Raw genomic sequence first — 27964 nt, forward strand, 5'->3', positions numbered from 1 at the left:
AACATAGGTCGCTGAAAACGGTTCTGTTTTATGGCTGTAAAACAGGATTAGAAGATCGCAGAATAAGTCGGTTTCGTTTTCTACTCGGAACAAATTGTATTTCGCAGTTTTCAAAAGTATTTTGAGTAGAGTTGTACGACAGTCAAGAAACATTGTTACATACTTCTTTTTCATAAAAATAACTGCCTATGTAATGTTGAATTTATAATACCACGTACTGCTATTCGAGATTTGTACTTTGTTTCACAAGGTATTGGAAACGAATTTATTAACAATTAATGACATACGTATCCTTAAAATTCTTATACCTTCTCGTGTACTGAATGTCATTTCTTCGGTATCTTTCTATAGAATTTCAAGACGTTAAAGTAAGGTCCAAAAACGATTTATCAAATATTATCATTCTGTTGGTATTAAATGTATATCCTAACCTTAAGATTAGAATAAGAAATTTCGAAAATGAATCTAAAACTTTAGTTATCAATATTTTTTAGTCACACTTATTGATGTACGAATTAAGTGTACAAAGATTTTAACAATCGATTACTAGAATATACTGGTATGTACCATTAAATTCGATCAAAATAGCTTAAAAATAATATTATTAGTATCCACAAGGATATTTTAGTTTCTAAGTCTTACGACAATCTTAACAAATATCTACAGAAAATGCACTCAAATCCACTCGTGCAAAGTTACTTGCTCATTCTCATTTTTTTCCTAAAATTCTTTTGAAGAATTTGTAAGTAAAAATATTAAATCTGAATCAAATAATCTTCTTGCTAAAAGCATTTGTCATAATTCTGTGAAATAAACTTATAGTACAAATCCTAATTTATATCTATCTTAAATTAATGTGTTTTGTTACTATGTATTCAAGGTAATCCATAAAGTTTTAATGTTCTATCCATACTAGTAGAAGCTATGTATTGTGCGTGTTTTCCGAAACGTACACCGGTTGCAGCAGCTGTGTGGTCGTTAAGCACTTTCAGTTCTTGCCATTGTTTACACAAATACACTCTGAAAACAAATGAAAGAAAAATAAATAAAAAAAAAGTTATCGGGTAACAGTACCGTAATGGATTTCTTAAGCACAATTCTTACCTCACGTCTGTGCCCGCTACTGCCAAATATGTTCCACTTTGATCAAAACAAATATCTTTGACTTCGTATGACTCCTCTAATTGAAGTGTTTTGAAGTTCTTCAGTTTACGCAAATCCCAAAGTTTTACACAAGAATCTTCAGCAGCTGTAGCTAAGTAGTAACCATTTTCGGAGAAACTAATTGCCGTAATTGGTCCCGAATGACCCGGGAAATTAGCTACATTCGATTGCTCTTTCAAATCCCAGATCTTCACTTGAGAATCAGCAGTACCAGTACCAAAAATCAATCCATCAGGATGGAACTGAGCTGTAGTTAAGGGTTGACTCACTTGACCGGCAACCTATAGAATAAAGTGTCACAGTTGATTTGAAACATATAGATTAGAATGTCTTTGTATCTTTCAGTCTGCATACCTTAGTCAATAATCTACCAGTTCGTATATCTGAGAATGCCCAATGTTGATCTAATGACGAACTTAATAAATAATCGCCTGTTGGATGTAATGAGAGTCCAGTCACGGGGGCATCGTGAGCTTTCAATAACAACGTCGTCTGACTAGTTCCTACGTTCCATACTCGTATTGTAGTATCGGGCGACGCTGTCATTACTATATCTTCTTCCGGATGATAAATTACTCGAGTAACCTAAATAACATTAAAATAGACTCATAAAGATTAAGAGAGTTTACATATGTAGACAAAAAATGATTAACAATTTATACCTTTTTGGTGTGTCCCTTCAGTATTGCAACAACTTGTTCTGTATCTTTATTAAATACTGTAGCATTCTTATCAGCACCGCCGGTTAAAATTTTGCTAGTATCCGCGCTATGTATATCAAGCGCGAGTATACCGGGTACGCTAGCAGAATGAAGACCCTTAAACAATTGTAAAAATATATTCAATATTTGACATACGGCTACAGCTACCAAAGACTACAAAAAGGTATATTACAGGATGAGATGCAAGCGTCTGAAATGCACGAATACTATCTTGAGGGAGCAAATCTTCGGGAACAGAACGTCCGCGACGTTTTCTTTCCTGAGTGAGGACTGTAGCTCTTTCTTGAAGTTTTTGTATTACATCCTCAGTAATACCAGCTTGTTCCATAGGCTGAGCTGCTGTGCCACCTGCTTCCACTGCAACTGCCTATAATAAAACAATATGTTGTTGCATGTACTTGATACAACCTTTAAACAAATTAGTATATTTTTCTCGTACAGGTTGTGGAATAGTGGTAGCTTGAACAATTCCAGCCTGTGGTTTCAAAGTAGCCAAGGCTTCTCTGGCAGCAGTGACTTCTTTCGTCAATCTAGCAATTACACGGCATGCTGCATCATGTTGGTATAAAGCATGAGACAATTCTTGCCGAGCAGTCTGAAGTTGTTGCCTAAGTGTAAATGAGTGTAACATTACAGCATCCCATTCATCTTGCAAAATCTTTAATATGGCTGGAATAGATGTGGCACTTGGTGGTTTAGGTTTAACTATTGGAGTGGCTGTAAAAAAAAATGAAAATATAAATTTCAAGTGAAGCTGGATAATGATAAACCAGCCAATTATCCTGGATTTCTGGAAAAACAGAGCTAACATACTTTTAATATCAATGAGTTGTTCTATAGTCAGCTCCTTCCCAGTGATAGGATCCACCCCATTTTCTGTTACGAATTTTTCAATTAAACGCCTTTCGAATATAGAACCAGATACAGGAGATACGACCGGGTGTTCCGGGACTTCGTTAGAAACTGAAAATATGTATACATTTATTTATTTATCTAAAAGTTTGGCGGCAATGCGAAGCATTTTAGGTTATGTTCAGTAATAGCCGGCATAAACAACTACTTTTATCACAAACAGTAATACTTTCATTATAATCGTATTGTTTAAGGTTACTGATGCAGATTTCGTTTAAATACTTGTACTTTTAACTAAAAACTACTTGTATAAAGAGGACAAAACTTACTCGCACAAGAAAGCGCCATTTTCAGACATGCGATATGTATGCTCACTAAGCCGCTCTGTGAGCGGGTGAGCTTACGAATCTTTCACTTCCGAACATAGCGACCGCTCCCTGGTGCCCGCTCTGTGAGCGGCTTAGCGAGCGGTGGCCTTTCTGGATGCACTCATTCACTGCGCATGATATTTAAATTGATTTACTACTTCCATCAATTTTCATATAAATTTAAACAAGTTTTTCAAAAAGTACGCACTTCAAACAATGAAAACTGGAACGCATAAGTTACAATGCCGAGAATACTTTTAATTACGCATGTATAAACATTATTTGCAAAACACGAGGAATGTCAATAAAATAATTTTATTAAGAAATAAATATTCGTAGTAAAAATCTTCTTATATATTTCTTTAAGTTAATCATATTTTAAATGCGCCCATTTACAAGATGTTAAAAATTTCTAATCATTTTTAAAGAAATCGCTATATCGAGAAAAGGATGTTATGTGTAAGTCCGACTTCCGTTTTAGTGAAGTAAACATGGCTCGTACGTTAGTTGTCATCTATTTTCTTGCATTTATTTTTGCAATTTCAAACGTCAACTCGACGAACAGTTACTATAGTTTTGCAAGAATCGAGGTACTAAATTTTCATATTTTTTTTAACAAACACGTTGATATGACATACTTTTATGTCATATCGCAATAGCTAAAAGTAATAAAAAATATTTCCAGAGCTGCAGTGGTTGTAGACTGAACCGGCTTCCAGACGTAAAGGACTTCATCTTCGAGGACGTACCTACTTAGTATCCTTTATTATAAATGATTCGTGTATCATTTGTTTTCATAATTCAAGTAATTGTTTTGGAAATACTGTTGGTCAAGTAGTAACTCTTTTATTTCGAAATTTAAAGACATTTTTCTTTTGTTATCTAAGACAGATAATCGCTCTTATATAAGATTCGTAATAATAGAGTATGTTTGTACATCATTTGTAAAGGTTTTACTTTTGTAATTATACCTGCAAATCCATACATGCAGATAATAAAGCTGTAATAAGATATTTAATAATAACATACTAAATGTTCATGAATCATACCAATAAATGTTTTGGGCCAATAGTATAAATGTATTATAAAGTAAAATTTTATTTTTATAAATCCTTATAATGTTTTACAGTGATAAAGTTGAATTCAAACATATTCGAGGTGCAGATCCAGAGCTTGTTCTCTTTAATGAGGATGGGGAGGTATAATGTAATTATTTAATAAATATGCATTGTACATTATAGAATAATCTAATATTTTTATCTTTTCAGGAAGTGGAAAGATTAGACATAGCATTGTTGACCAGAGATGAATGTAATAATTTATTAACATTAAAAGGTTTCGTGAAAAAGCCAAAACAGGATGAGTTATAAAATCTGAAATCTATTATAGCTGCATTCAATGTCAAGACATATAAATACCTGTCATTTTCAGAAATCACTTTACAATACTTATTGAAGTATGATTTACTTTGATAATCGTCTATCTATAGGAATATGTATTGCTATTTTAAATCAAAATGAATGTTCTTTGAGGAACACTAATTACAGTAAATGTAATATACCAGTATAATATTCCAAGTCCAAAGTTGGTATACGTGAAATATTGAAAAGGAAGGATTATGTATAATTTTATTATACAAAGCACAAAGTAATAAAGGATCTAGATTTCTTTTGATGCACAAATTATTATCGTTTATTATCTCGTTTTCCTGTATATGAGGATGGATGATCGACCATGTTTAAAATATTGTAACAAAATACTTGAGTCAAGTTGTCTGTGTTATTTAACATGTGTACTTATAACCTATAATAAATAATTCAATTAAAAATTGACATCTATTTATTTCTTTAATAAAGCTGTTTCTCTTTGTTACACGGTTAGGTTCCTTTTCGAAAATATAGTTAGAGAAGGATAATAAATTTTACGAAAAAAAAACAGGATTTATACTTTTTATTTGAAGTTTATTCTAGCAATTATATATTAAATAAACTCGTAAGGTAATTTACAATATCTGACTTTCAAAGGATTTACAAATTGTGTTTAATAAATAACGTTAGTAATATATTTTTAATACAAAATACGTTCAGTGACAAATATTTCATTCACAAGGTTTAATAACTTTCATGTACTCAGAACTATACGTGGAATGTCAATTTTCCTTCAGTTTGATGACTGATTGAATATTGAATTAAAATGTAAACTATTATTTTACTTTTTTCAAACATATAACATAATGTTGTTTTGTTAATTACCTTTTCTTCTATTTCCAGAACCACAATATACATAAAAACCAAAAAAAGAGTAAATTCTAGGTTTATACGCTTAATCTTATTTCAATTGCATCTAGCATCAATTTGACTTATATCTAGATTATATACATTTTTTATGTTAGCAATTTATTAAACCTGCATAGGTCCATATTAATGTAATAAAACTATGTTCGTTTGGTTTCTGCAGAAAACCAGTTATGTATGTGTTTTATAGCATAGGTAATATCTTACATATCTAAATATGGTATATTTATACATATATGTATATACATAAATATCAGAAGAGTAAGTTTCAGACTTTCAGAAGTCATAAAAACAACCTGCTTGAATACGTATGTTTAGTGAAAGTATAAATACAAATACATAACCTATAACTGTTTTGTATCGTCAGTAAGGACATGAACAGTGTTGTATTTAGATACAAAATTTATTTTTTTCTTAAAATCACAAAAGATTAAAAATAAAGTGTATGTACATGTACAAATGTTATTATAGCTATAACAATTAAATCCCGTTTGTTTATTCAAGCAGGTATAGTTACTACAGCGAGTAACAACGATTACACAAACGGGGAAAGATTGATGTATTAATAAAACAGTAATGAATCAATCCAACAAGTGGATAGAATTACAAAATATGGAGCAAGAAGTATGGTTGAACAAAAATGTTATGCCATCAGAAGCCAACAGATGAATACCAATGCCACCCACAGAAACACCTTCGAAAGAAATTGCTCATCCTCGTATTGAGGTGTTCCCCTAGCAGCTACGCAAAAAGGAATACTTGAATTCTAGTGCTTCTCAAACAACTTGAAATAAAACAATTCGTATAGAATATTTTACCTGCAGCAGGTCGTGTTTCTCCAAAGTTAAAAGTTGATGTGAAAAATGCAAATGGAAATGTTCCAATACCAAAAGACATGTAAGAACCATCTCCAAATCCAAAACTCGAAAATCCAATATTATTTTCAGGTTCTGTCCTCTGCCCCGCAGGACGTGGTGGAACATTATTTCTAAAATAATATGTAGGGTAAACTTTAACTAATTATTATATTATTAAAATAGAATACGTTTACATAAAAAAAATGTACCTTGGATCTTCATGCCTTGTAGCTCCACGTCCATACAATGGAATGACTTTATCTTTACTGATCGCAGCTTTACATACAGGGCACATTTGTCTTACTGGGCGAGTTTCAAACCATTGGTGTAAGCAAGGCCAACTAGACATACAATTTTTCAATAGGATTATATTTCTTTGAATTACAATGAAGATGTATAGAATATGTACAACTTGTTATACATAGTTCCTTACCAAAACAAATGTCCACACATGCTGATAACTGCATCTTTTGCAGTATCAAGACAAATGTTGCACTCAAACATTCGATTGTCTTTTTCTTTGTCTTCTGTTGTGGAGTCCCATGGTTTCGAAGGCCCTGCTTCTTCTCTCGTAGTACTCATGATGAAAAACTTTCTAACAGAATATGTCTAACATTACTACCAATCGACCACTACGTATAAATTGTATAGATCAAACAAAATATAGAATTATTCACAAAAGGAAGAATATAGAAATGTCAGAGCATGCAAGCAAAACACTAATTAGAGATTGTATGGAATAGTACTTACGAAAAAGAGAGGATAGATATTTTTGGTCATGAAAGTACTACTTAATTTCTACTATTGTGTCTAAGGATAACGAAGACAACATTCAAATGACGTATGAATTTTGTTATCACTTGGCATTGATGGCATTATCAAAATTGAGAAAAACAATTTCAGAAAAACAATCTTTGAAAATCAATCCGTGCGAACGACAGTGGTAAATGCGAATGTCAAGAACCGTTAAAGGTTAAGATGGTATATACGTAAAATAAATATGCAATATGTGTTCACAACTAGTTGTTATCGTATTTTCTAAATCCATTCTCACTTTCTGACGCATCATGTATCCACGAAGTGATATCGGAAGTCATATGTTCGCGACAAATAGCGTAGAAGTAACAACTAGTAGAAGCAAATGTAACACCGATATGTTTCATACGTTTTCGTGGAATGTAACGATGCAATTGACGATACCTTTACGTACGAGGCAGTTTCTTTAATCAAAATATTAGCCAAAAATTGATCGAGGTTCGTAAAATTCGATAATGTTTGGCAGGCAAAGGTCGCAAGCTCCCGTCAAAATACGAATCGAGCAGTGTCTGCCATTGCTGACATAATTCATGTCACTTACTTTGAGTCGTTTGATTACGGGCACCCCCTCGACGATAAAATTCTTCTCCAAACTTAATATTTGTTCCAAAAATGATCCGACGTATCACGCACACCGCTGTCGCAATTGCGCAAGTGCCATCAAATGATTTTCATGATTTTTTACGAAACGGATGTTCGGAATAACACGTAAGAGATTTTACAACGAAATGTCACCGCTTATCTATCGTAATTTTATCGTTGACGATCGTTCGCGCGAACTTTACGTGCTTGCACGTTTTATTTTTATCAGACGTGTCGTCGACTAACGTTACAGTTGCCGAGCTACGATTTTAATATGATTACTTAAAACCACCACTTGATTAACGCTGTACCGTGGCTGTGAACAGTTTCATCTTTTATCGACTGACCACCAGACACGAGCAACTTTCCCGTTGTTTCGACAGAGTACACTATCGGTACAGTGCAATACGTTTTGCAACATATTCTGTACTCGAACATAGTATTTATATAAATTGAAGCATACGATCAGAATCAGGAAGCATACGATTAGGTCTCATGGTACAGTAATTGTATGATACCTTATATTTTTTAATTGATAGAAAATAAAGAAAACGTGTCGCAACTGTTTGAATTTTATGAAGCGATCCAAGAGTATGACATTGACATACATTTAGTTCATTTCGTCTTTTAGCAATCTTCCAGGTATGTTCATGTTGAACGTAAAGACACCGTAAAGACCATTGCATATATTTTGAAAGAACAGTAAGATATTGACATAACTGCGATTACCGTGAAATTGATTTCTACATCACCATGGAGTTAAAGGCAATTGTACTGTTTAGTATGTACGACCTTGCCGTGGACTGAAATGCTTCAGAGATAATGTCAAAGTATTTGGCATATATGAAGCATAAGTTGTGTAATTAGTGAAACTGTGTTTTACAAGCGTAGTTGTAAATACATCTTGAACAAAGATTGTGACAGGTCAGTAGTAACCTATCGTACGAAGCAATCATTATCTCCTCACATACAATCTACATATATGGTTAATCTTGATTGGATTCGATAACGAAAAGTACACAGCAATAATTTTATTTTAGAATGAAAACAGAGGAAGTAGGATCTCCGCAGTTGACTTCCCCTAACAAGTTCGAAAGTCCCGGTTCTTCTAAATTAAAGCTCAGCTCGTTTGGGAGGGCGCGCAAACCCATTGGCAGAAACGTAACCTCAATTCTTCTGCAGCAGCGTCAGATGATTCGCGTAATAGATAATGACGTTGACGTCACGCCTAAGTTACTGACCCACCCGACGTTAAGTTCGATCGACGAACGTCAGATGACTGCGTTCGAAACGATTGGATTGTCACAATCTGGCAGCGTTGGGCAATTAATGTCTTCCTTTTCCACTTTGAGCAATCTAAAGAGAAGCTCTTCGATGGTCGTAAGAACGTCTTCGGTACCTACGAGCTCGATAATAGCTGATGACTCGCAATTCGAGAGCTTCTGGGCCACTCAAACGGAAGATTTACCCGTTGATGACGTGGACAAAGCTCCTTCTCAATTTTATCTACCTAGGTAATACGAGAACGGGTGTCAAAGTCAAAAGCAAAATGTTTTATAATCAACTTTAATAAATAACTCGTGCATATTTTAATGCTATTCCTACTCCTATTCAGTATCGATCCGAACATTTTTCCCACTCGGCCGGAAACCGTGACGCTGACCATGAAGGAGACAGAAACGTTCTTCATTTTCGAGATGCAACCGCGCACCGGCGATTTAAGAACACCAGAAGGCATGGCGATTAAGGAAGAAAATGAAAATTACGAGTACAAAACAACGGGACCCGGATCGAACAGGAAACTAGTAGATTCTCAAACTCAGACCATACGAGTTCTCACGAAATCGCGGGGCACGTACCTTGGTAGAAGAAAACGCGTAAACAAGGGAATGCTCGTAAATAATTGGGTCATCCACGACACCTTCGCTGAACCTGAACTGATGATCGAAAGGGATGGTCTGCTTATCGTACATACGAAAGAATCCATGGAACAAATGTGGCGAGCAGAGGTTTGAATAATCGTCGATCCTTAATTATTTAATTGCTTCAATAGTACAGACATACATGCTTTACATTCGACTCGTAGGAGGTGAAGTCTAAGTTGCCAAAGACCGAAATGCAGAAGAAAACCAGATCCCCCGAAGAAGAGCTGGCGTATATATTCCAGCACGTCAACTTCGTGAATGCTCTGCGAGTAATGGAGCGTATAATAGCGAACAATATTTACATCCACACGCAGAAACGTTTCATTGGACTGATCAAGCAGGACCCCTGTAGCCTCGACCTAGAGTTCACGTATAAACTGGATCTTCTTTGGACTCACACTGTAGCGATGTCCAGCGGCAGACCAGTGTCTTCCTTCAGTTGGAGTTACGCCAATAAGAACATCCTGGCTGTGGGGTACGCGGCGCGAGCTAATTCGGAAACAAAGGGCGGACTGGTGTTGATTTGGAACGCCAAGAACCCCGAATTACCGGGCCGTAGGTACCGTTTCGATAGCCAGGTGTCTGCCCTCGATTGGAGTCGCGATAGACCGAATTTGCTCGCCATTGGCTTCTACGATGGTCAGATCAAGGTGATCGACGTGAGCACCACTCACGTTAACGTGATACGCCAAAGCGAGAGGGTCACGTCTCCCTCCAGTTCACCGCAGTGGCAGGTTCAATGGTGGGCCGGTGACGAGCAATTCGACTACCAGGAACAGATTTACACTTGCGATCAGGACGGTCAAATCTTCTGTTATCGATACGTCGAGGATTTCATGTCAACGACGATGATGAAGATATTCAGGATAGAAGGTACGCTACCCGGAGTTAGCAGAACCTCACACTGCAACGTTTACGACACATCGATCAATCGAAGCCCTGGAACGCTGGTGCTCTGTAGACATCCCACCTCGAGCACCATCTACTTCGTTGGCTCGGACGAGGGTTGCGTTTACAAATGCTCGACCAACTATCTGTACCAGCACATAGAGAGCTTCCTGGCTCACGACGGACCAATGTATTCCATGCAGTTCTCACCGTTTTGTCCGAAAATCTTTTTGACCTGCGGCGCCGACTGGTGCACGCGAATCTGGGTCGAGGGACTCACGGAACCGTTGATCACCTTGTCCACGACGATGGCCTGCGTTCGATACGCGGTATGGTCTCCCACGCACTCCACGATCATCGCGAACATCGTCAATAACGAGATTTGCATTTGGGACATTAAGAGAAAGACCTACGTGCCGTCGTCCGTGACGTTGTCGCCCAACAACGTCAGGTTCGTCATGCTCGATTTCACGTCAGACGGTAACCAACTCGTAGCGGCAGATGTCGAAGGTGAGGTGTACATTTACAACTTGGAGGGAATGCCGTTTCCGCCGTACAATCAGAAACAGGTGTTGATCGAGTCAATCGAGAAAGCCTTAGTCACGAAACCGGCTCTTCTAAGAAACTTAAAGAAACTCGTGCCGTCGTATTCTTAATACGATATAACCGAGTCTGAAGAACCAGGCGAAGAGAGCAAGGTACGAGTAAAAAATAGTGAGTTTGATTATTTTAAATACATTTACTGGTCTACTTTCAACGTTGAATTGAAACTTATTTCCGCTTCTTTCATTTTTAGACAGTGAAGAGACCGCTTTCTACTCTTTATTTTTCGATGATCCCTACTCTGGTGCTTTTATACGCGGAACGATTAAAAGAATCACAAGTATAACGACGTAAACTGAGCTATGTATAAAAAAACAACATAAATCTAGCGATTATCGAGCAGTACCGCAAAAGCCGCGTATTCAAAGTATCCGTAAATGGAAGCGGCATTCCTGGAGTAGCGCATCGGTACAGAGCTCAGAAGTCTGCGCGAATTAAATCTGAATTTTATCGAATTTTATAGCGGTCGCAACTTGGCAAGACGAAAAAATATCGCTGTTGTATCGTCGCGTAATTTCCATCGTAAAGCGAGCGTTGAGATTATCTTCGTTTAAATTTCAATAAGCGGCAGGACGCAGGACACCGGAGTCCCGGTGCTCGTCCCGGAGGCCCTCGAGTCAGTCACGTCGTTACGCGGAACAGATACGGGATTTTAAACTTCTTTATCGACCGTGGAGCCGGAGGCGAAATCCAGCACGTGGGGACCCCTTTCGGTCCCCCGAAGCGAAGCGTGGCCCCGAGGCCTCGCGTGATTCGCGCAAAGGACGGAAAGCAAAGCGACCATTTCGATTCAGAATGGAACTCCGGTGCCGGGGCCCACTCTGAGGCCTGGTAGGCAGGCGAGTCGGCACGGATGGCTGGCTGGGTTGCTCGGAGGAGTTGCAGGAGAGTGCCATGGTAGAGGGGCTTCCATGGCTGCTGCCGCTCGCGGGCACGAACCGCGCTACCGCCGTCAGCAGGCAGTCTTATTACGCCCGCACTCAACTACGCGAACTAAGTACTCTTCTTAGGCCGGACAAACGTCGCGAATAACAATCGCGTGTTGGGCCTACGCGAATCGGACGCACCTCGAATCGGTGCACGTTCAACGCCACGAGTCCACCACGACGTCTCTTAGGGTTTACGCCGTATCTGTTACTGGTCACGCGTGCTCGCTGGATCCCGCGACGACTCGTTCTTTTCGAAGCGATCGAAACCGATCTCGGAATAATATTATCGAATCGAGCCGGGAGGCGTCGAGGATCCTTCGAGTTCGATCGGCCGGCGAGGATCTGCTGCTCGGTCAGAGGTAACTTTAGAACGTTTTTTTATTCCAATTGTTGTGTCGACGAATCGCGCGCTTGCATGGAGATACATTTTTGTTGGACATTTACGTGTTTTTTCGCGTAGAAACGTAATTTCTTGTTTCGCGGGACGTTAAGGTCGACGCACCGGTGCATACTCGGTTCGTGCGAGACGTTTGTTCTTTGGGGTACTTGTAACATATTTTCGTACACTTTTATTCTAGGACTGCGTTAAAAATGGAAACAACATGTACGTATGTACTGTATCAAAGCAGGATGAAAGGGCGAGGTTCATAAAATAAGGCTGTGCTACGCAATCTAACCCAACTTAATTGACTACTTAACCCCTTCTAACCTACTATATCGTTTCCGATACACTCCAGTTTATAGCAAGTTTCATTATTATCACAGTATCCATTGTTTGCTTTCGTTTATAGATTATGCTTTGAGGTTAAAGATAAATCCAAGTATCAGAGTGATCAGTCGTGATAACCTTTTAAAAAAATAATATTCGCTGCATCTAGGTGCATTAGCATGAAGGGGTTAAAGGTTTGTTCGTAACGCACGAGCCAAAACAGTGACGTTGCCTCCCTCGCGTGTCAATTTGACGAATCAAAATTCGACAGGCACAGTTGACCTGGAATGCTAGGTTTGCTAGCGAGGTGGGAGAGAGATCGCGGGTGCGTGAGTTTGGTGTAAAAAATGTAAGAGAACGGATGTCCTATCGTGCACGGTCGACGATTAGTTTCGTTTTCTTGGCAGTAGAAGCACGTCGGCGTTAACATCGGCGGTCATTACGTTGTTTGTCGCGCGCCAAGAATTCGCGTCTACGCATACCGAGCTGTCACGATTACCCCGTGTCACGAATTCATCGTACATTTTGATCGTCCAGAACAGACGTGCTTTGCTTCAACGAGTTTTACGTCGGTCAATCGGTTGTGCCACATCCAAAATAATAGGACGTCTCGTTGTCCGAATTTAGACAAGAATGTAAGTTACAGTAAAATTCTAAACGTTCATAAGAGTCCATTAATGCAAGTATTTTATTACTTTGAGATTCGTATAATTCTAAAGCCTTCGCATTTTTCTCTCCAAAATGGCGGATGGCAGAAAGAAAAACGCGGGAAGTCTTTGCGTGTCCTTCGTTCCAATTCTTTTGGGCAGAAAATTAATCTTTTTCGACTTTTTTGTATGTAATTTCTATGCATTGAGCTCAAAAACGACATTTACAGTTGTCCAAAATATTCTCGAAGGTACCAAAGATATCAATACATAAATACAATTTTCAAAATCAAAAGCTCGACGAGTGAGTTTAGCGCATGGAAATTACATATACAAAGGACATGGTAAAATAAATGACTCTTCGATGTCAGCCATATTTGCCGGAAGTATCGATTCGCGTCGTAAATCCGAAGACTCGCGCGCCCCCGAAGTATGAAAATATCGTGTCGCGATTCGTGACAACTCGGTAAGAAAAAAAAAGTTGTCTCGGTTTCGTATCTCTGTGCGAACGGGCTTGAGGCCCACTTTCGTTGAATAACAGTAGAGGTCACCTTCAGCCAATCGGCGTTAATTGCTCCCCCATGCATCGTATTTCACGTATGTACTCGATTTCTGTCATTTTGTCGAAGGTCGCTGAGTGGAATCGACCGCATTATATTGGGATCCAGTCTCTATCTAGAACGTGAACGAGGACGCGGTCAGTGTGAAGACTGCTTAATAGCGAGGAACATGTGCAACCAGGGAATAGTGGCGGAGCTGATGTTGCCGGGGCACGAGCTACACTGTGACCACTCTGTTCTCGACGAACTCTGACCGATTCCGCGTTTCGTCTCGCTCCAGCTGACCGCCAACGCAGGGACGAAAGCAGAAAGGTGCTGTTCCGAAAATCGTGCACGGTTTATCGCGGGACACGCTGTAAAAGTGTTGTTACGAGTTAACGCGTATGGTGTATAGACCGAGAGTCTTTGAGGAGCGGTGTGTTCGCGAAATTACACGTTTCCACGTACATTCGGTACGCTATGAACATCAACGTTCTTGGATGTAACGGGTGGTTCGCAAGTGAGTATACCCACGTTTTCTATTGTGCTTGAATTTTTTTTTTTTACTTACTAATGTGCGTTGGTTATTTGTTTTACTTTACATCTCAGGCTACATTTCACGAATAATTATGCGTAAAGTGTTGTTTTAATTTAATTTAAAAAATGAAAGCGCGACTATCGCGTTGCTGCTCTATGAACATAGGCGGTTCTAACAGAATCAAAGACCGCCAAATATAAATCTCGTTTAAAGTTAATATTACATTTAGATTACATTTGTTTACGTCGAAGACGGTGTCTGAATCGTATACTAACAAAAGACGTACGAGAGCCTTGAACCTCTAGAACACACGGGGAAATCTGAAATGTTTTTAGTCGAATATCGGTGTTAAATCCTTACAGTAGACCCGTTCTCGAATCGATGTAAACTTTCGAATCTAGCGCGTTCATTGGCATCGGATTACCCTCTTCCAACATTCTCAGCGTTCGACAAAAAGTAAACAAACAGTGGCAATCGTGGCGAGATGTTACGTAACCGGTCACACGCGACTTGCGACACTAGCCGTATACAGCCATTACATTCGACGCACTGTTGTAATAATTAAGCAACTTTTATACAACGGTGATTATTAACCATTCTCTTTATGCTAATGCAATTTTTACGTTTTCGAAGATTTTGCGAAATATTCCGAGTCAAACTTTTCGAACGTTATTTTCGAAATTCCTCTCAAAGACTAAAGCCGGGTCCACACTATGCGTTTTTGGCGCTGCGGTTATGACGGATGCGGTCATCCGGTTTGTGACGTTGCATAGATTCAAATGAGAGGTGCTAAACTAGTGCGGCGCTGCCGCAGCAGACTGCGGCACGCACCGGACGGCCGCATCGTGCCGGAGACACGTCAAAACACGTGTATTCATATGGTCCCTGTTCACACTTACACGGATTTCCCGCATCGTTATCAATTTTTATCGTTGTGTCCTGTGTGTCCTGGTCTTTCTTCTGCACTTATAAACCGTCTCAACTTTGTCTTCTGTTTCGAAATATGTGGTCTTAACATTTCTAGTAATTCATCAAATGAATTTATTGACATTCGCTAATAACTAAAAAACTTATCCTTAAAGTTGCGGATGTTAGCAAAAAAATTTTGAAATCTGTTTTTTCTCGCTCTGAAATAAATGGATGAACCCAATAATTACGTCGTATCGGTTCACGCAAGAACCCTTCTGCTTCCATAGCACACGTAATTTTCCAAAATTTATTCGTATTCATGTTATCGTTTTGATAGTTGAGACGAGACCGCGTTAAAATCGCAGCAATGTATCATGTATCATAGCCTTCCGATGAAATCGCGTCTGCTTTCGCCGCAGCGGCGAAAACGCATAGTGTGGCATAGTCGGCGTAAGAGGAAATGGAAACAAACGTCACGTTTTACGCGAGAAAATAACGTTCCCGTAGAGAATCGGGGAACTGGAAACAGGAAAGACCGAAGTCATTCATAGAGTAGAGAGTTGGCGACCCTACTCAGGAAGTATCACAACGAACGCTCGGTGTTCAAAAATCCTGCCTTCTCTACGTACACCTCGGTCCATAGATGGGCACTGTTCTTCGACCCCCCGATGTCAGGCGGCTAATTAACATTTTTCTCCCCAACTAACGGGTCATTGTCGCTCCGATGCACGTAACAAAGTGCTTATCTCAAACGACCGCGCGCCGCGTTCGTGTAACCCAATTAACGTTTCCAATTATACGTTTTAGGGGAAGATTAACGAGCGTGGAAGTGTAACGAAGCCTGTTTCGCCCGATATTCGAGCCGAGCTGCCCGCCGCGAAACGCTTTCGCCTAATTGCGATCGGAGATCAATCTGAAATAGGGCCTCGCGAATCGAGCGCCGAATGCACATAATGCACTTGTTATCTGCGCCTTCGGGGAGCCCCCTTTTCCCTTCTTCCTCGTAAAGCTTTATCAGTAATGGTCCCCGCCTATTGGCCTAATCGCGATCATGCATCGCGTTCCTCTATCTTCATCCAATTCCACGCCGCTGGGGTGCAACGGTGCAACCTATAAGCGGTGCTGCTCGGCGTTCTTTCGACGCCCTTTGTGGATTCCTGGCCCCGTGGACATTCGATGTCATCTACTGGAACTAAAATTGAACAGAAAATCTCTGCTTCTCGTCGAGAAAAATCTTAGAAATGTTAAGTCTCTAATGACTCGTTCTCTCTTGGGATTGTAAAACGCTTTACCTAGCAGTTGCTTTGGTCTTTGAAGCCATAGCATCGAATTTTAAAATCGAGCATGCTAGGATTTAAGAAATTTGGGATTCAGGGTTTTTATCACCAATTCAACGAATAGTATACACCATTTAAGTTACCACAGCTTCATTACTTATAAATGTAGGATCTCCAACCTGTACCGATCATTTTCAACTGGAACTATCTTACTGTACTCGCATTCTTTCCATATAGTCACTGCTCCAAGTCCTCCAGAAAATTAGAGAAAAGTGATCTAACCTCTTTTTAACACGTTGATTGCCAGACTGATACTCGTGAAAATTTCTACCAAGTTCAAATTTCGTCTCGAGACTATCGAAGATTAGATAACGTAACATTTGTCGTAGCATTTAATTTCTTCACCTCGTCAAACTCAGAAATCCTATCCGTATTTATTTTTATTAACATCTCACCTTTGAAATTTTCTTTCTTAGTTCCTTAATGAAAAGTCCTGTCACCCATTTCTGGGTGACGCGGCGACCAACGTGTTAATAAGAGAACAGTTTCTCTTCTCCTCTTCGTTCGCTAGTGTGCCCAATGAAGATCCACGTTTCAGCACCAACTGCTGTCGTTGCTGGTTTCGTAAATACGTTTAGCCTCGATAATTATTAGCGACTGTCTTCTCGATTTCAAGGAACGAATTATTCATGAATATAACTCAACAGATTATCACATTTATCACGCGGCGAGATCTGTTTACGAGGCCAAGAGTGTGAAGAAACGCTTTCCGTCGGTTTTATTTAGCCGTTCGAACATCGGCCAAGCTACGCGACATTGAGCACGAAAAGAATCTTCGATCTGGAGAAAATGCGTGGGTTTCGTTATCAACGTGGTAATTTATGCACACACCACTAGTAGATTCCTGTTTGTAACGGGGCGCTCTATAGAGTCATATATCATCGCGTACGCGATTGGGGGAACTGAATAATCAATTAATACGCTGAATGAACGATGTAAATAAATTGCCACGGTGAACAGAGGGATACGCATGAATCCCAGCGATTGTTGTTCTTAAAAATTCACCGTACTCTTTCGATGAAACTCGTATTTTTCTGTCTGTGTCTTCTTGGGAAAGTAGTTGATAAATTCGTGCAGCAAAGTCAGGTTTGAATAAGTTCGAAGTTTGCTAATTCCAGCTACTTTCTAAAGGTGGACTCTAGAGGAACGTTACGCCATTGATGCAAAAACTTGTCGATATACTAATTCGACTCATCGTTCTCACTTAGCCAATTCAAGCCTCCTCTCAGCCAACTCGAGTCTCTTCTCTTCTGTAAAGTGATTCGAGCGGGGTGCTCGTAATTGATGGAATTGAATGCGTTCTAAAGCTAATCATTTGCACACAATTCGACTCGCACGTGCACGACAGAGATCGAGACAAAGAGGAGGGAGAAGCGCAATGGGATTCAGCCCCGTCGCGAAAAGAACCAGGCGAACGCAACGGAAGCGATAATGCACAGTCACGTCGCATGCTAGAGACGAGCGAGGGGAATCGGTGATTTGCGAACAACGTAGGTGTAACGAGAGCTGTAATGCGCAGAAAATTGCTGCAAGGCTTGCACCCCTCTCGAAATCACCGCCTTGAGATATATACCGGAGGTCCGATAAATAGAGCCCCGCGAAATGCGTCAAACTGTACAGGGTGTTCGGCAAAGGGTACTCGAAATACCATAAAGCTTCAAAGAACACCTCTCTTAAGCTGGCAGGACCAAATCAGCAGAATCATATCGGACTTAGTGGAATATAAAATATATGAAAACGCCACGAGGTACGAAATTATTGTTGGTGGTACAAATTAGTACAAAATAAGTACTAAAAATTAGTGCTGATTTGGTCCTGCCAGCTTAAGAGAGGTTCAAAGAACAATAATAGACTTATTACAAGTACATTCACCCTCCCTACTTGATCCGTTAGGGATCAGAATCTTTGGATTGGTCTAATTTCGCATAGAATTTTATAATTTATTATCAGTACTATACGATGTGTCCTCTTAACAAAAAGGAATCCTCGAAGCGTAATTTCATCTTTCCTCGACCTCTTATTTTCTACAGCTACCCTACTTAAAGTTTCGAGTGCCTTTTACAGAGCATCCTGTACAACGGTGGCTTCGTACGTTTTCGAATACATATCTTATCCGAAACGATACAGAAACTATCCAGGCGAAAAACTTCGCACGTTGCCATTGAACTAATTCCGCCGAGTCTGACGCAGTTTGTTACGGGCGCAAATTACTCGTGGATCTCGCGGACACGGCGATACACGCCCCAGATAGGAAACTTGCTAGGATCTTTTTCCGTCGGATTACACGCTGACATTGATATCAGCGCGCGAAGTCGAGGGGAGTCTGTTAAACACGGCCGATAATAAAGGCGCTTGCTTAAGCCTGCGTGTACCGTAATAGACGAGATTAAGGCGGGAAAAGGAAACGGGAGAGAAAAAAAAAAGAAACGCGTTACGAGAATGCCGTAGCAACAGGGTATAAATAAGACGATAAGACCGCGTCGTTCTGCCACGGTAAAGATGCATTAGATCCACGAGCCGCGAAAAACGTGGGCGTTGTAACGAGCTTGATAACGTTGCACGGATTTCAGCTATTGTCTCGAAACGAGTGGTCTAGAATGTTGCATGGGAAGAAAAGTGAAACGGGGAGACCCCGCGAACGGAGTTCAGCTCTTTCTCAAGATGCTCACGTCGATTCAAACCGGGGTACTTCGGAGATTAGGTTTGGACGAAAATAGAAATTGCCTGGACCTTTCTTAGGACGCTCAAACGCAGATAGCAACTGCGTTGTGATGTGCAAGTATTAGGTTTTTTGTAGATGTGGCCAAAGCGACGAGGATTTAAATCACATCATTTGGCAATGTGAATTGTATGAAGCTCCAAGGGTTGATCTGTTATGGTCCTTGCATAAAATGGGTTTTCAGTTGCCCATAAACATCGATATATTCTTTTTCTTCTAAACGACTGTGTTCTATCCATTTAAAAATATAATCTCTTAATTGTACGTTATTTGTATCAACACTGTATTGTTAAAATTGTAAAGCGAAATGGACCCTATACGGTCTTAAGAGCTAAGAAAAAAAGTATTAGATTCCGTGGAAAATAGGGTCTGTTTTGCAGGTTAATTGATAGGATGTTCTCAGGACACTCAAGTTAACGCGGGTAGCAATTACATCATGCATCGAACTCTTTCAAATAATAACTTCGGAAAAAAGTAAAATTTGCCAGTGGTACAAGTAGGTCGACACTCTGTCGAACTATAGAGAAGCAACGAAATTAAGAGGAAACATTCTAGACTCGTTCTATCGTTAAACCAGCTCAATTACTAGAGCGCGATGAAACATAGATCAAGAAGGAAATGTTGTGCCCTCCAAAGCTGAGGTATCGTTTCTCCTAAGTCGAGCGATCAATCTTCCCCTCTGCAGTTTCCAGAGACACGGAATTTGTCACGTTTACGTCGATCATCCTCGAGCATTGGACTCGGGATTGACAAACAGTTTACTCAACGGGAGATTCGGGAATAAATCCCGATTCAGCCATTTCGCGGAGCAAATGCCACGCGATGGCATTCTGGAGAAGGATTCGGGCAACGTAGGTGGCACGACGGGAGCAACAACACGAGAAAACGCGAGAAGAGCTCGAGAAGCGGCGAGAAGTCGGCCACCGCAAGGAAGGAGTCGTGCGATAACGCTGCATACATCTCTGCGTCGTGTCAGGACGAGACGAAGTGCACGATTAAAGATAGGTGAACACACCGCCGTTGCCACTTATTCGATCGCTCGTTTGAACATCGAATTACATAAATCTCTTCGTGCGACCGTCCGAGTGGCGCAATCTTTTCGCTCGCGATTGACGATCGAAAGAAACGACGAGGCTGTATAGTCGCGTGCATTAGAATCGAGGAAACGCTGGCGGAGGTGCAGATGGAATACGAGTGGCATATGTTATCTTGTGGGACGTTTTAGACGGCAGGTATTTGGATGGTTCTCCAAAAATGGTGGGAACAGGTAGTTTCTTCATCGAGGAAAATGTATTATTCGGAGTAAACGGAGGAAGAAAGGTTTCTAGGAATATAAAAATGGAGCATAGAACATCCTAGGCTCCCCTCTGCAGGAAACCCCACGTTGAGGTAAAAACGGGTACAATTTAAAATAGATTCACAAGTTTCATAGAGTAGCTATATCGGATTGAAAAAAGTCCCTGTAGATTAAGAGTCCCATTTATTCAAACTTTGTACATTCAGTCATTTTCTGCAGTCGCACTCCTCGAAGCGAAAGATTCGTGGAAGGAAGCGGTGGTCGGTGGAACGGAGCATTTTTAAGAAGCGGCCACCGTCGCTTTACATACCCTTAAATTCCCCCGTCGCGTGTACTTACAACCGGACATTTACGCAGGCTAGTCGTACAAGGTGCTCGAAGTGAGATATTGTTTAAAACTCGGTTGCCGGCGTGGGCGGATGGTTGCCAGATAAAGGCAGTAAGTCATCAGCTGAAACAGGATTTATGGGTGAGGTATTACCGGTGTTCGCTGATCTCGCGATACGGGCCACGAACTTTCACCGTGTCGAACGGCCCCACGGGAGGATTTCAGGCCGAGTAGTTCAGAGTTCACGGGTCTGTCTCCCCTCTTCTTTCGTACGAACTCCGCGGTACGCGACAAGATCATATCTGGTTTTTCATCGCGACCGAGTAAGACGTTGTTAAGCGCAATAGCGTTTCGTACGGCTTAGCGGCGAATCTGGGACGGCGTAGCAGGATCCAAGGGGATCAGATTGGAAACCCGTTTTAAGGATTCAGAAGCGGAGTCGTGACCAAGACATTAGCGAAATTACTCCGGCTCTTCGCTTCGATTCTACTCCTATCTAGATAGTATTTCCTGGCGAGGGAAACGTCGCGCTATCTCGCTACTTAATTCCCGCGACCGTCGCGTTATTTACTGGTCGCAGGACCAGCCGTTCCCCGTGTGTAAAAACCGACGAACGAGGACCCCGCTGGCCGTGTAGTGACTTCGATAACACCGCGCGCGGAAGTGTCGTCATGAACAGACGGAACGGAGGAAGAACTATGGAGAAGTGTACAGGTCTGAAAGTGGGAAACAATGGTTTAGAGTACTTGCAGTTTCCAGAATCTCGACATCTGGATCCCCCAATGTCTACTTCATTTATTAACAATGTCTCCAGCCTGTTTTTGAGCAATAGCAATCGTATCTTCTGTCGTTCGGTCGAGAATTTCTACAGGCGCCAATCCAACCACGAGTTCCCAGAGGAAGTCGCGGAGAAAGGAGCCCTGGGACTAAGACAAAGTAGCAAAAGCCGAAGGTTTCGTGACTAGGACATTAGAAGGATGGTGGAGGCACGGGAGCGCGAGTTTGAAAGGAGCCTAATTCTCGATATAGGACTACTTGGGCGAGTCGAGCAGTCCGCACGTCCAGGCTATACGTCCTGCTATCTCATCTACCTTACCTCGTGCCTGCATACTCGGCATTATTCTCTTGCTCGGGCCCCTCACCTTCCTGTCGTGTTTGGCCACAGAACCAGGAGTGCCACCACTACCGGGCTTGAGCTCGAGTTTATTCGATCGGACGTGCTTTATCGTAGAACTTACGCTTGGGTCCAGGTGAGGGAATCCATGAATTAGATAAACGAGGATTAATTATCAAACAGCTGCGGATGGCTCGGTAACGACGTCGAGGAATGTCTGCTACAAACCTAACAGTTTCTCGAGCTCTTGTAACAGTAATCCTTGCAACGAACGTTTCCGTGGAAGACGTGATTGGAATTTTCGGCTGGATAACAGCGTGAAAAACAGAATAAGAGTCGAGCACAGCAGCTGGCATTCTCTTGTACAATGGAGGATTTTATTATGCGGATCCTTGCGACTACCGTTTCATGGAAAGACGTGATCGCTGGAACTCTGGCTGTAGAACACCATGAATAGATGCTGGAATTTTCTTTGCGGAATAGAGTTAAACTAAAAGTTCGTTTTTGTGGCCAAAATTCTGGGACGAGCGCCCATTGAGAGGTACGTCAGAAAATGTACCGGGTGATCAAACAAACAGTTCACCTTGATCTCCCCCGGAAGACCAGGAACACAGAAAAGCGAGTGAACAATTCCTTTTTCTTTTCTCTAGGATTAATAGCAGCTATTATAATACATGGCAATCGCTGAATTTATACGCCGTAAATAGTCGGCTACTGAAAGCTCGGTAAGCGAATCCAGCGCGGAGGAACGCGAGTATTCGAGCTCTGTGGAAGAGTTTAAATTATGCTCGAACAGAGTGGCGTTCGTTTCACCGGGAGAAGATCAGCACGATCGCAATGGGCGAGACGGTTTGGACGCTTTGTTTCGCATGGCATGTTCGGCAATTAGTATTCAGTCCCCTCGAGACACCCAATGTAAACCTCCGTACATACGTCTATAAGGTGAAACTATACCTCGATTAGCTCTGATATCGACCACTGTATATAAATTGCTCTAACGACGATTCCAAATCAGCTTTACCTTGCTTTCTTATAGAGACATCAACGTTATCTTCGATTTTTCGAAAAGGAGGCCAAGCACATTCCACCATTTGAAAGATATTCGAATCTGAGCTAAGAAGGTATCAAAGCACCCGTGGCTCTTAGGTAACACTTACCCAGATACCACGTTCAGAACGCTTGATAGCTTGTACAGTCTTCTAATCCGTTAGTATCGAGCAGAGATTACAACTGCTTACCGTAATAAGGGCAACGGGATTCATAAACCTAGCGAAAGCAGACGTCAGAGTGCATCGCGAGCGTGTTGCGCGCAACAACGCATTCTAAGTGGAAACATCCTTCGCGTCGTACATTTTATTACTGAAAATGATCAATGATCAACGCGTCGAGCACTTGTTATTAACTTGTTCGTGTCGTTAATCATACTCCAACCTAATCTATCATTCGTTGAAGCGTTTGCAACATTAAAACTTGGTTCATTAATGCCTCGGCAAATGTTAACCATACACCAGATGCGCTCTGTCGCGTCTTAATATATCGCAGGATTATAAATATTCGCTTTCGATACCTCTAGTCGTGGAATTCAATTTTCTTTCTGTAGGGAATCGATACGAAATGCGACGTAGCACAGAAACGTATACAGTATCGTCTCGAAATAAGCAACTCGCTATGCCCACCTTTTTGTTTCAAGTCACCCGCCGACCTAGAGATCCGAAAAGAAGCGAGAGATCCGTTAAAGCGAGAAGCCGAACAGATTAGTGGAAAGAGCACAAAACATGTGTAACGTTTTCTCTTTCTTTGGCGTGTGTATTCTCCGAAACAATACTGTTAGTTGTGTGTAGTTTGTCACTACATCGAATCCCTGTATTTTTCTACGGGTTCTTCTTCCTCGTCTCGCTCGAGAACAAAGTCAAGCCGAATAGCATATCTCCCTCGAAATAAGCAACTCTCCGGTCCTGACCGAGTTGCTTATTTCGAGGCGATATCGTATAATGTATGGCTAACGTGGCAGCAAAAGGTCAGAAAGGACGATATTCGACGATCGGCAGTTAAGTAGAGTTTGAACGATAGTCGAGGTGATATAAAGTCGTTTTAATTCAGAAACCCCTCCAGCCCTACATTTTCAATGGTGGAATAAAAAGTGGAAGAGGTAGAGTAACGAAGAAGATTTCACGTATAATTGTTAATTCGAGAGCTGTTTAAGGTGGCAAAGTTACGTGGTTCACCCTGTATATATAAGATACTGGCTACTTGAAGTAAACTTGTTTATCAAGTTATACACAGCCGCGACGAGCGAAGGAGAATCTCGCGGACGACCGGTGTAGGACGAGAGAAAGACAATTTCGTGATGCGCGTTTCTCTTTCGTTTTCGCCGTGAGACTCGAATAGGTAGGTCGGTGGCTTCGAGCCGTGGCTCTCGTTAGAGGTGTCCTCCTGGTTTCGATAGGATTTGGGAGCCAGTGCACCCCTGGCCACCCATTGGTTTTAATGCCGTCGATTTTCGGGCGTTTACAGTCGGTGGCAGTCTTTTTTGCGTGGTTTCGCCTTCGTATTCCCCTCGGCCCACGGGCTGAGTCACTCACGAAATTCTTGTCGGTGGTTCAATTTACGTTACGAGCTCTTACCGAGAAGTTATCAACATAATCATAAGATAAACGTCCCTCGTAAAATTAAAAAGCTCGCACTCCGCACGATGCCTCCCGCCGGTGCTCTTTTTGCTCCCGTTCGACGCTACCTTTTGAATCCCAGCCCCGAATGCCATCTTGCCGCGCGGGTAAAAGCAACTATATATGTAAATCGACCTTCAAAGAAAAGGTGAAACAACCGATAAGGGAGAATCGGCGGCCACGGTTGAATGAAACCATAAAAATCGAATCGTAAACACCGGACCTGGGGAGAGTTCATGTCTTTCCATCGAGGAACCTCGTCGTTCCATTAATAGCTGGTTGATTTCATTCAATTAATGTTTAACGGAATCCTCTCTTCTAACTGCCGTGGCTCTATGGCGTGGTTACTGCTAAGTTTACTGCTTTCTGTACTCGACACGCAAACCAAGATCTAGGTTTGTTAGTAGTACTATTCTGGGAACTAGTCGAGCTTAAAAGGGCTACTCGAAGAGGATGATCTATGGAATACAATGGAACGAAGTCGGTCGAAGATCTAACGTAGCGCTTCATGGACTTAACACACTGTACATCTGGCTCGAGTAAGCGAGATCTAGTTCTGGGAACTAGTCGATCTCAAAAGGTCCACTCGAAGAAAACTGAATGTTCCGAAGCTGTAGAGGACTCCATTGCGTGGAAAGAGTAGAAAATCTCTGGTCTTCCGAGGGTTAACGACACTCTGACCTCCGTCTTCGTCATCTTAGTAGAACGGGGATGCCCCTGGATCGAGGAGAGCGCGTTATATCGAAATTGACGAGGAATGCTCGTACCTCTCCGCTCGCGCCATCCTCGTTTCTTCTCTTCCATCGTGGAAAAAAGTCGGTCCGAAGCCGCAGAGAAGAGGAGAGATACGGAGAACGGGACGACGAAACGGCAGTGAGGAGGAGGAGGAGGAGGAGGAGGAGGAGGAGCAGAGGGCTACTAAAAGTCGACCGGTTGGGGAAATAAGAAGAACACGTCGGAGGAAGCAAGGAGAAGTCGGGGATCTCGGATATGACCGGGACGACCTTACGGAGTAGGACGACCGCGACAACGACAGAGACAAAGAGTCGAATGTTAATGAGGGAGATCGACCGAAGCTGCGGCTTGAGTAACCTACGAGGAATCATCCGCGGGGATCCGCTTCGTTTCGTTGTTGGCTCCTCCACCATTGGCCGTGGTTGCGAGATCTTGACTGGCGCCTCTTCTTCCGTGTCGCTTATTTCAGGACCCATTGCATGACTCACGCGTGCCTGGTCTTTGTTCCTAGAGCTCCATATTTGCACCGGTAGAAACGCTCGCGTGGTGCAGACACCGGAATACCTGATGTTACAATTATTCTGGGGGCAAGAACTGGTCTACCGCGCGCGGATTGACTTCTACATGTATGCGGGTACCCGCTGAAAGCAGTCATTTCGACTCGATTTTGCTCTTACACCGACTCTCGTACCTGGTGGAACGATCATCCTTGATGCGCTAATACCGAAGCAGTTGACGTTATAATTTTGGGTGATATTTGCACGTGGAGTAAATTTAAATCTGTTTCGATCTTTCTCCAACTCCTGCATCTGGATGAATGTTCTCGTTGTTACAATTACGACCGGTGAAGCACCGACTTCAGTTCGTCTCAGTTCTTGCTTCGATTCTCGCATTCGGTGGAATGTTAATCCTTCGCGTGGAATTCCTGAAGCATCTCACGTCACGATTAAAGTAGCGTAGCCTTTCGTGATATCAACGCAGGTTGCGTAACTGCCAAGGAATAATATTATTTCGACCATGATTTCGTTTTCTCCAACATCTGTGTTAGCTCTAATGAATCGAGCCTCTTGAACGGACGTTTCTGCAACTCGCCTCGACTCAGCTTCCTGTTAGCTCAGCTCGAGTGCCACCGGCGAGTCCCATCCATACAACTCATCCACGTTGTGCGAGGACCGAACTAACCTAACAATCTAACAATCACCATCAAACGACAATCGAATCTACTCGAAGCCTACGGAAGAGTAAACCGTACCATTGACGACCAGTTTCGATGTGGCTATCATTTGGTTTCGTAGGATCAAGATGGACGTTAACGAGACTCATTTTGATCCCTCGCAGAAACACTTCTAGTACTTACGATTGCCCTTGCAGCGTCAATGAAACCCGATCGCAGCGTACAGTGTCTCCTCTTCGTGGTTGGTCCGCGTTTGGCATGTGTACCAACCGAGCCGTGGAGTTGGACAGTCAGAGGAAAGGAGGAAGGTGACTGGAAGCAACAACGTCGTGGTTAGACGCGTGGTGGACGAAGGGCGAGGTGACGGGGGTCGTGAATGCAAGCAGCATTCGTGATGACGTGAGCGTGACTCGCTTCCTCCTTCTCTCTTTCTCTGTTCTTTTCGAAACGAGAAAGCTCGAGTGCCACGCATCGCGGTGCACTCGGTCCATTGTCACGCGCGATCCTAGTTCTCGGGATCCTTCACCTTTGGTCGCCGTCTAGGCTGGCTAAATCCACCACGTTTTGGGTCCTTCTGTGATCATTTGTAAATCAGCTTTCTAGAATTGCTTTTATTTGATTTTCAATTGGATACATCGAGCAATGGCAGGACTGATGTATATATGTAGAGATGTTGGGTATTTTCTTGGCCAATATTTTTACGATTATTGAGATCCTCTCTTCGATACGCCTTGGAGATTTAAATCTAAAGTACCAAAGAAATTCAAGTCGACGTGTGTAACCGTGGCTCTCGCGAAGGGGAGAGACCAACATGTCTTCGCGTAGCTATCGAGCATCATATAATACCGTTTGAAGGCAGCAAGCTCACGATAAAATTACAAGAACCACCATTCTATTACCAAAAATTGAAACTTTCTGTCTCAGTAATCTTCTTCGATATAGGAACAATTCCAACTTCCAATTATTAACGAAAGTCTCGATTAACTTACGTTCGAATCGCGAAGTTTCAAGTCCAATATTGAAAACGTTCGCCAGTATCGTCGATCCACGTAGTCGAGGAACGAATCAGTCCTCCGAGAAGCGACGCTTTTTCGCATGCAAATGCGGTCCCGACCGCGAGGGAGGAGGAACTCCTCCTTTTCTTCGGCGCGTGAATCCGGTTCTTTGTTACGCGACGAGGGCCAGGGGTCCGGATTGATCGACTCAATGTCTCCCGGCTGGTGGTCCTAATGAGATGCGACGCTCGATGCTG

The 27964-nt window shown here is 41.9% G+C and overlaps 5 protein-coding genes across 9 annotated transcripts in view; 3 read left to right on the plus strand and 2 right to left on the minus strand.

The window, feature by feature from the left end:
* Positions 1-71: 71 nt before the first annotated feature.
* On the minus strand, positions 72-3201 carry LOC128892050 (pre-mRNA-processing factor 19). The gene is made up of 8 exons (XM_054152121.1): positions 3068-3201; positions 2700-2849; positions 2326-2603; positions 2059-2253; positions 1827-1982; positions 1519-1749; positions 1105-1445; positions 72-1020 (listed from the first exon to the last, which is right to left on the minus strand). The coding sequence occupies exons 1-8, from the start codon at positions 3084-3086 to the stop codon at positions 876-878; spliced, it is 1515 nt and encodes a 504-aa protein (XP_054008096.1). The 5' UTR covers positions 3087-3201; the 3' UTR covers positions 72-875.
* A 370-nt stretch (positions 3202-3571) lies between these two features.
* Positions 3572-4915, plus strand: LOC128892074 (selenoprotein M-like). The gene is made up of 4 exons (XM_054152170.1): positions 3572-3696; positions 3792-3862; positions 4236-4305; positions 4375-4915. The coding sequence occupies exons 1-4, from the start codon at positions 3598-3600 to the stop codon at positions 4474-4476; spliced, it is 342 nt and encodes a 113-aa protein (XP_054008145.1). The 5' UTR covers positions 3572-3597; the 3' UTR covers positions 4477-4915.
* A 124-nt stretch (positions 4916-5039) lies between these two features.
* On the minus strand, positions 5040-7867 carry LOC128892069 (E3 ubiquitin-protein ligase RNF185-like). 2 transcript variants are annotated; one of them, XM_054152160.1, is made up of 5 exons: positions 7615-7867; positions 6691-6852; positions 6467-6598; positions 6219-6388; positions 5040-6141 (listed from the first exon to the last, which is right to left on the minus strand). In XM_054152160.1, exons 2-5 carry the CDS (start codon positions 6837-6839, stop codon positions 6044-6046), a joined length of 549 nt encoding a protein of 182 aa, XP_054008135.1. In that variant the 5' UTR covers positions 6840-6852; positions 7615-7867; the 3' UTR covers positions 5040-6043. The 2 variants fall into 2 exon arrangements, with proteins under 2 accessions (XP_054008135.1, XP_054008136.1); XM_054152161.1 differs by lacking the exon at positions 7615-7867 and adding an exon at positions 7458-7604.
* Positions 7868-8084: 217 nt separating this feature from the next.
* On the plus strand, positions 8085-11131 carry LOC128892076 (dynein axonemal intermediate chain 4-like). Its single transcript, XM_054152173.1, has 4 exons — positions 8085-8579; positions 8696-9169; positions 9271-9664; positions 9742-11131. The coding sequence occupies exons 2-4, from the start codon at positions 8697-8699 to the stop codon at positions 11122-11124; spliced, it is 2250 nt and encodes a 749-aa protein (XP_054008148.1). The 5' UTR covers positions 8085-8579; position 8696; the 3' UTR covers positions 11125-11131.
* Positions 11132-11915: 784 nt separating this feature from the next.
* Positions 11916-27964, plus strand: part of LOC128892051 (uncharacterized) — an 86185-nt gene continuing 70136 nt past the window's right edge. For 2 of the 4 annotated variants that reach the window (XM_054152126.1, XM_054152123.1), the window contains exons 1-2: positions 13043-13344; positions 13986-14415. Coding sequence is in view for 3 of the 4 variants with exons in the window: in XM_054152123.1 (XP_054008098.1) it covers positions 14376-14415 (40 nt within the window). In the remaining variant the exon portion in view is untranslated. Of the gene's footprint in view, positions 12360-13042; positions 13345-13754; positions 14416-27964 lie in introns of those variants that run through there. The other 2 variants (XM_054152124.1, XM_054152125.1) reach the window with 2 other exon arrangements.

This window comes from Hylaeus anthracinus, unplaced genomic scaffold, assembly GCF_026225885.1.
Source record: "Hylaeus anthracinus isolate JK02 unplaced genomic scaffold, UHH_iyHylAnth1.0_haploid 12002, whole genome shotgun sequence".
Classification (NCBI taxonomy): Eukaryota; Metazoa; Arthropoda; class Insecta; order Hymenoptera; family Colletidae; genus Hylaeus; species Hylaeus anthracinus.

What these genes read in the sequence shown, in the direction of transcription:
- LOC128892050 (XM_054152121.1), bottom strand. An exon ending in TGAAGGGACACACCAAAAAG is followed by an intron (nt 1,750 to 1,826) that starts GTATAAATTGTT and finishes AATGTTATTTAG; the next exon opens with GTTACTCGAGTAATTTATCA. An exon ending in GTAGCGGGCACAGACGTGAG is followed by an intron (nt 1,021 to 1,104) that starts GTAAGAATTGTG and finishes ATTTGTTTTCAG; the next exon opens with AGTGTATTTGTGTAAACAAT.
- LOC128892074 (XM_054152170.1), top strand. Translation starts at nt 3,598, where the DNA reads ATGGCTCGTACGTTAGTTGTCATCTATTTTCTTGCATTTATTTTTGCA. An exon ending in ATAGTTTTGCAAGAATCGAG is followed by an intron (nt 3,697 to 3,791) that starts GTACTAAATTTT and finishes AAATATTTCCAG; the next exon opens with AGCTGCAGTGGTTGTAGACT. An exon ending in TCTTTAATGAGGATGGGGAG is followed by an intron (nt 4,306 to 4,374) that starts GTATAATGTAAT and finishes TTATCTTTTCAG; the next exon opens with GAAGTGGAAAGATTAGACAT.
- LOC128892069 (XM_054152160.1), bottom strand. Translation starts at nt 6,839, where the DNA reads ATGAGTACTACGAGAGAAGAAGCAGGGCCTTCGAAACCATGGGACTCC. An exon ending in ATGTGTGGACATTTGTTTTG is followed by an intron (nt 6,599 to 6,690) that starts GTAAGGAACTAT and finishes TTGTATGTCTAG; the next exon opens with TTGGCCTTGCTTACACCAAT. An exon ending in AGAAACACGACCTGCTGCAG is followed by an intron (nt 6,142 to 6,218) that starts GTAAAATATTCT and finishes CTTTTTGCGTAG; the next exon opens with CTGCTAGGGGAACACCTCAA.
- LOC128892076 (XM_054152173.1), top strand. Translation starts at nt 8,697, where the DNA reads ATGAAAACAGAGGAAGTAGGATCTCCGCAGTTGACTTCCCCTAACAAG. An exon ending in TCTCAATTTTATCTACCTAG is followed by an intron (nt 9,170 to 9,270) that starts GTAATACGAGAA and finishes ACTCCTATTCAG; the next exon opens with TATCGATCCGAACATTTTTC. An exon ending in AACAAATGTGGCGAGCAGAG is followed by an intron (nt 9,665 to 9,741) that starts GTTTGAATAATC and finishes TTCGACTCGTAG; the next exon opens with GAGGTGAAGTCTAAGTTGCC.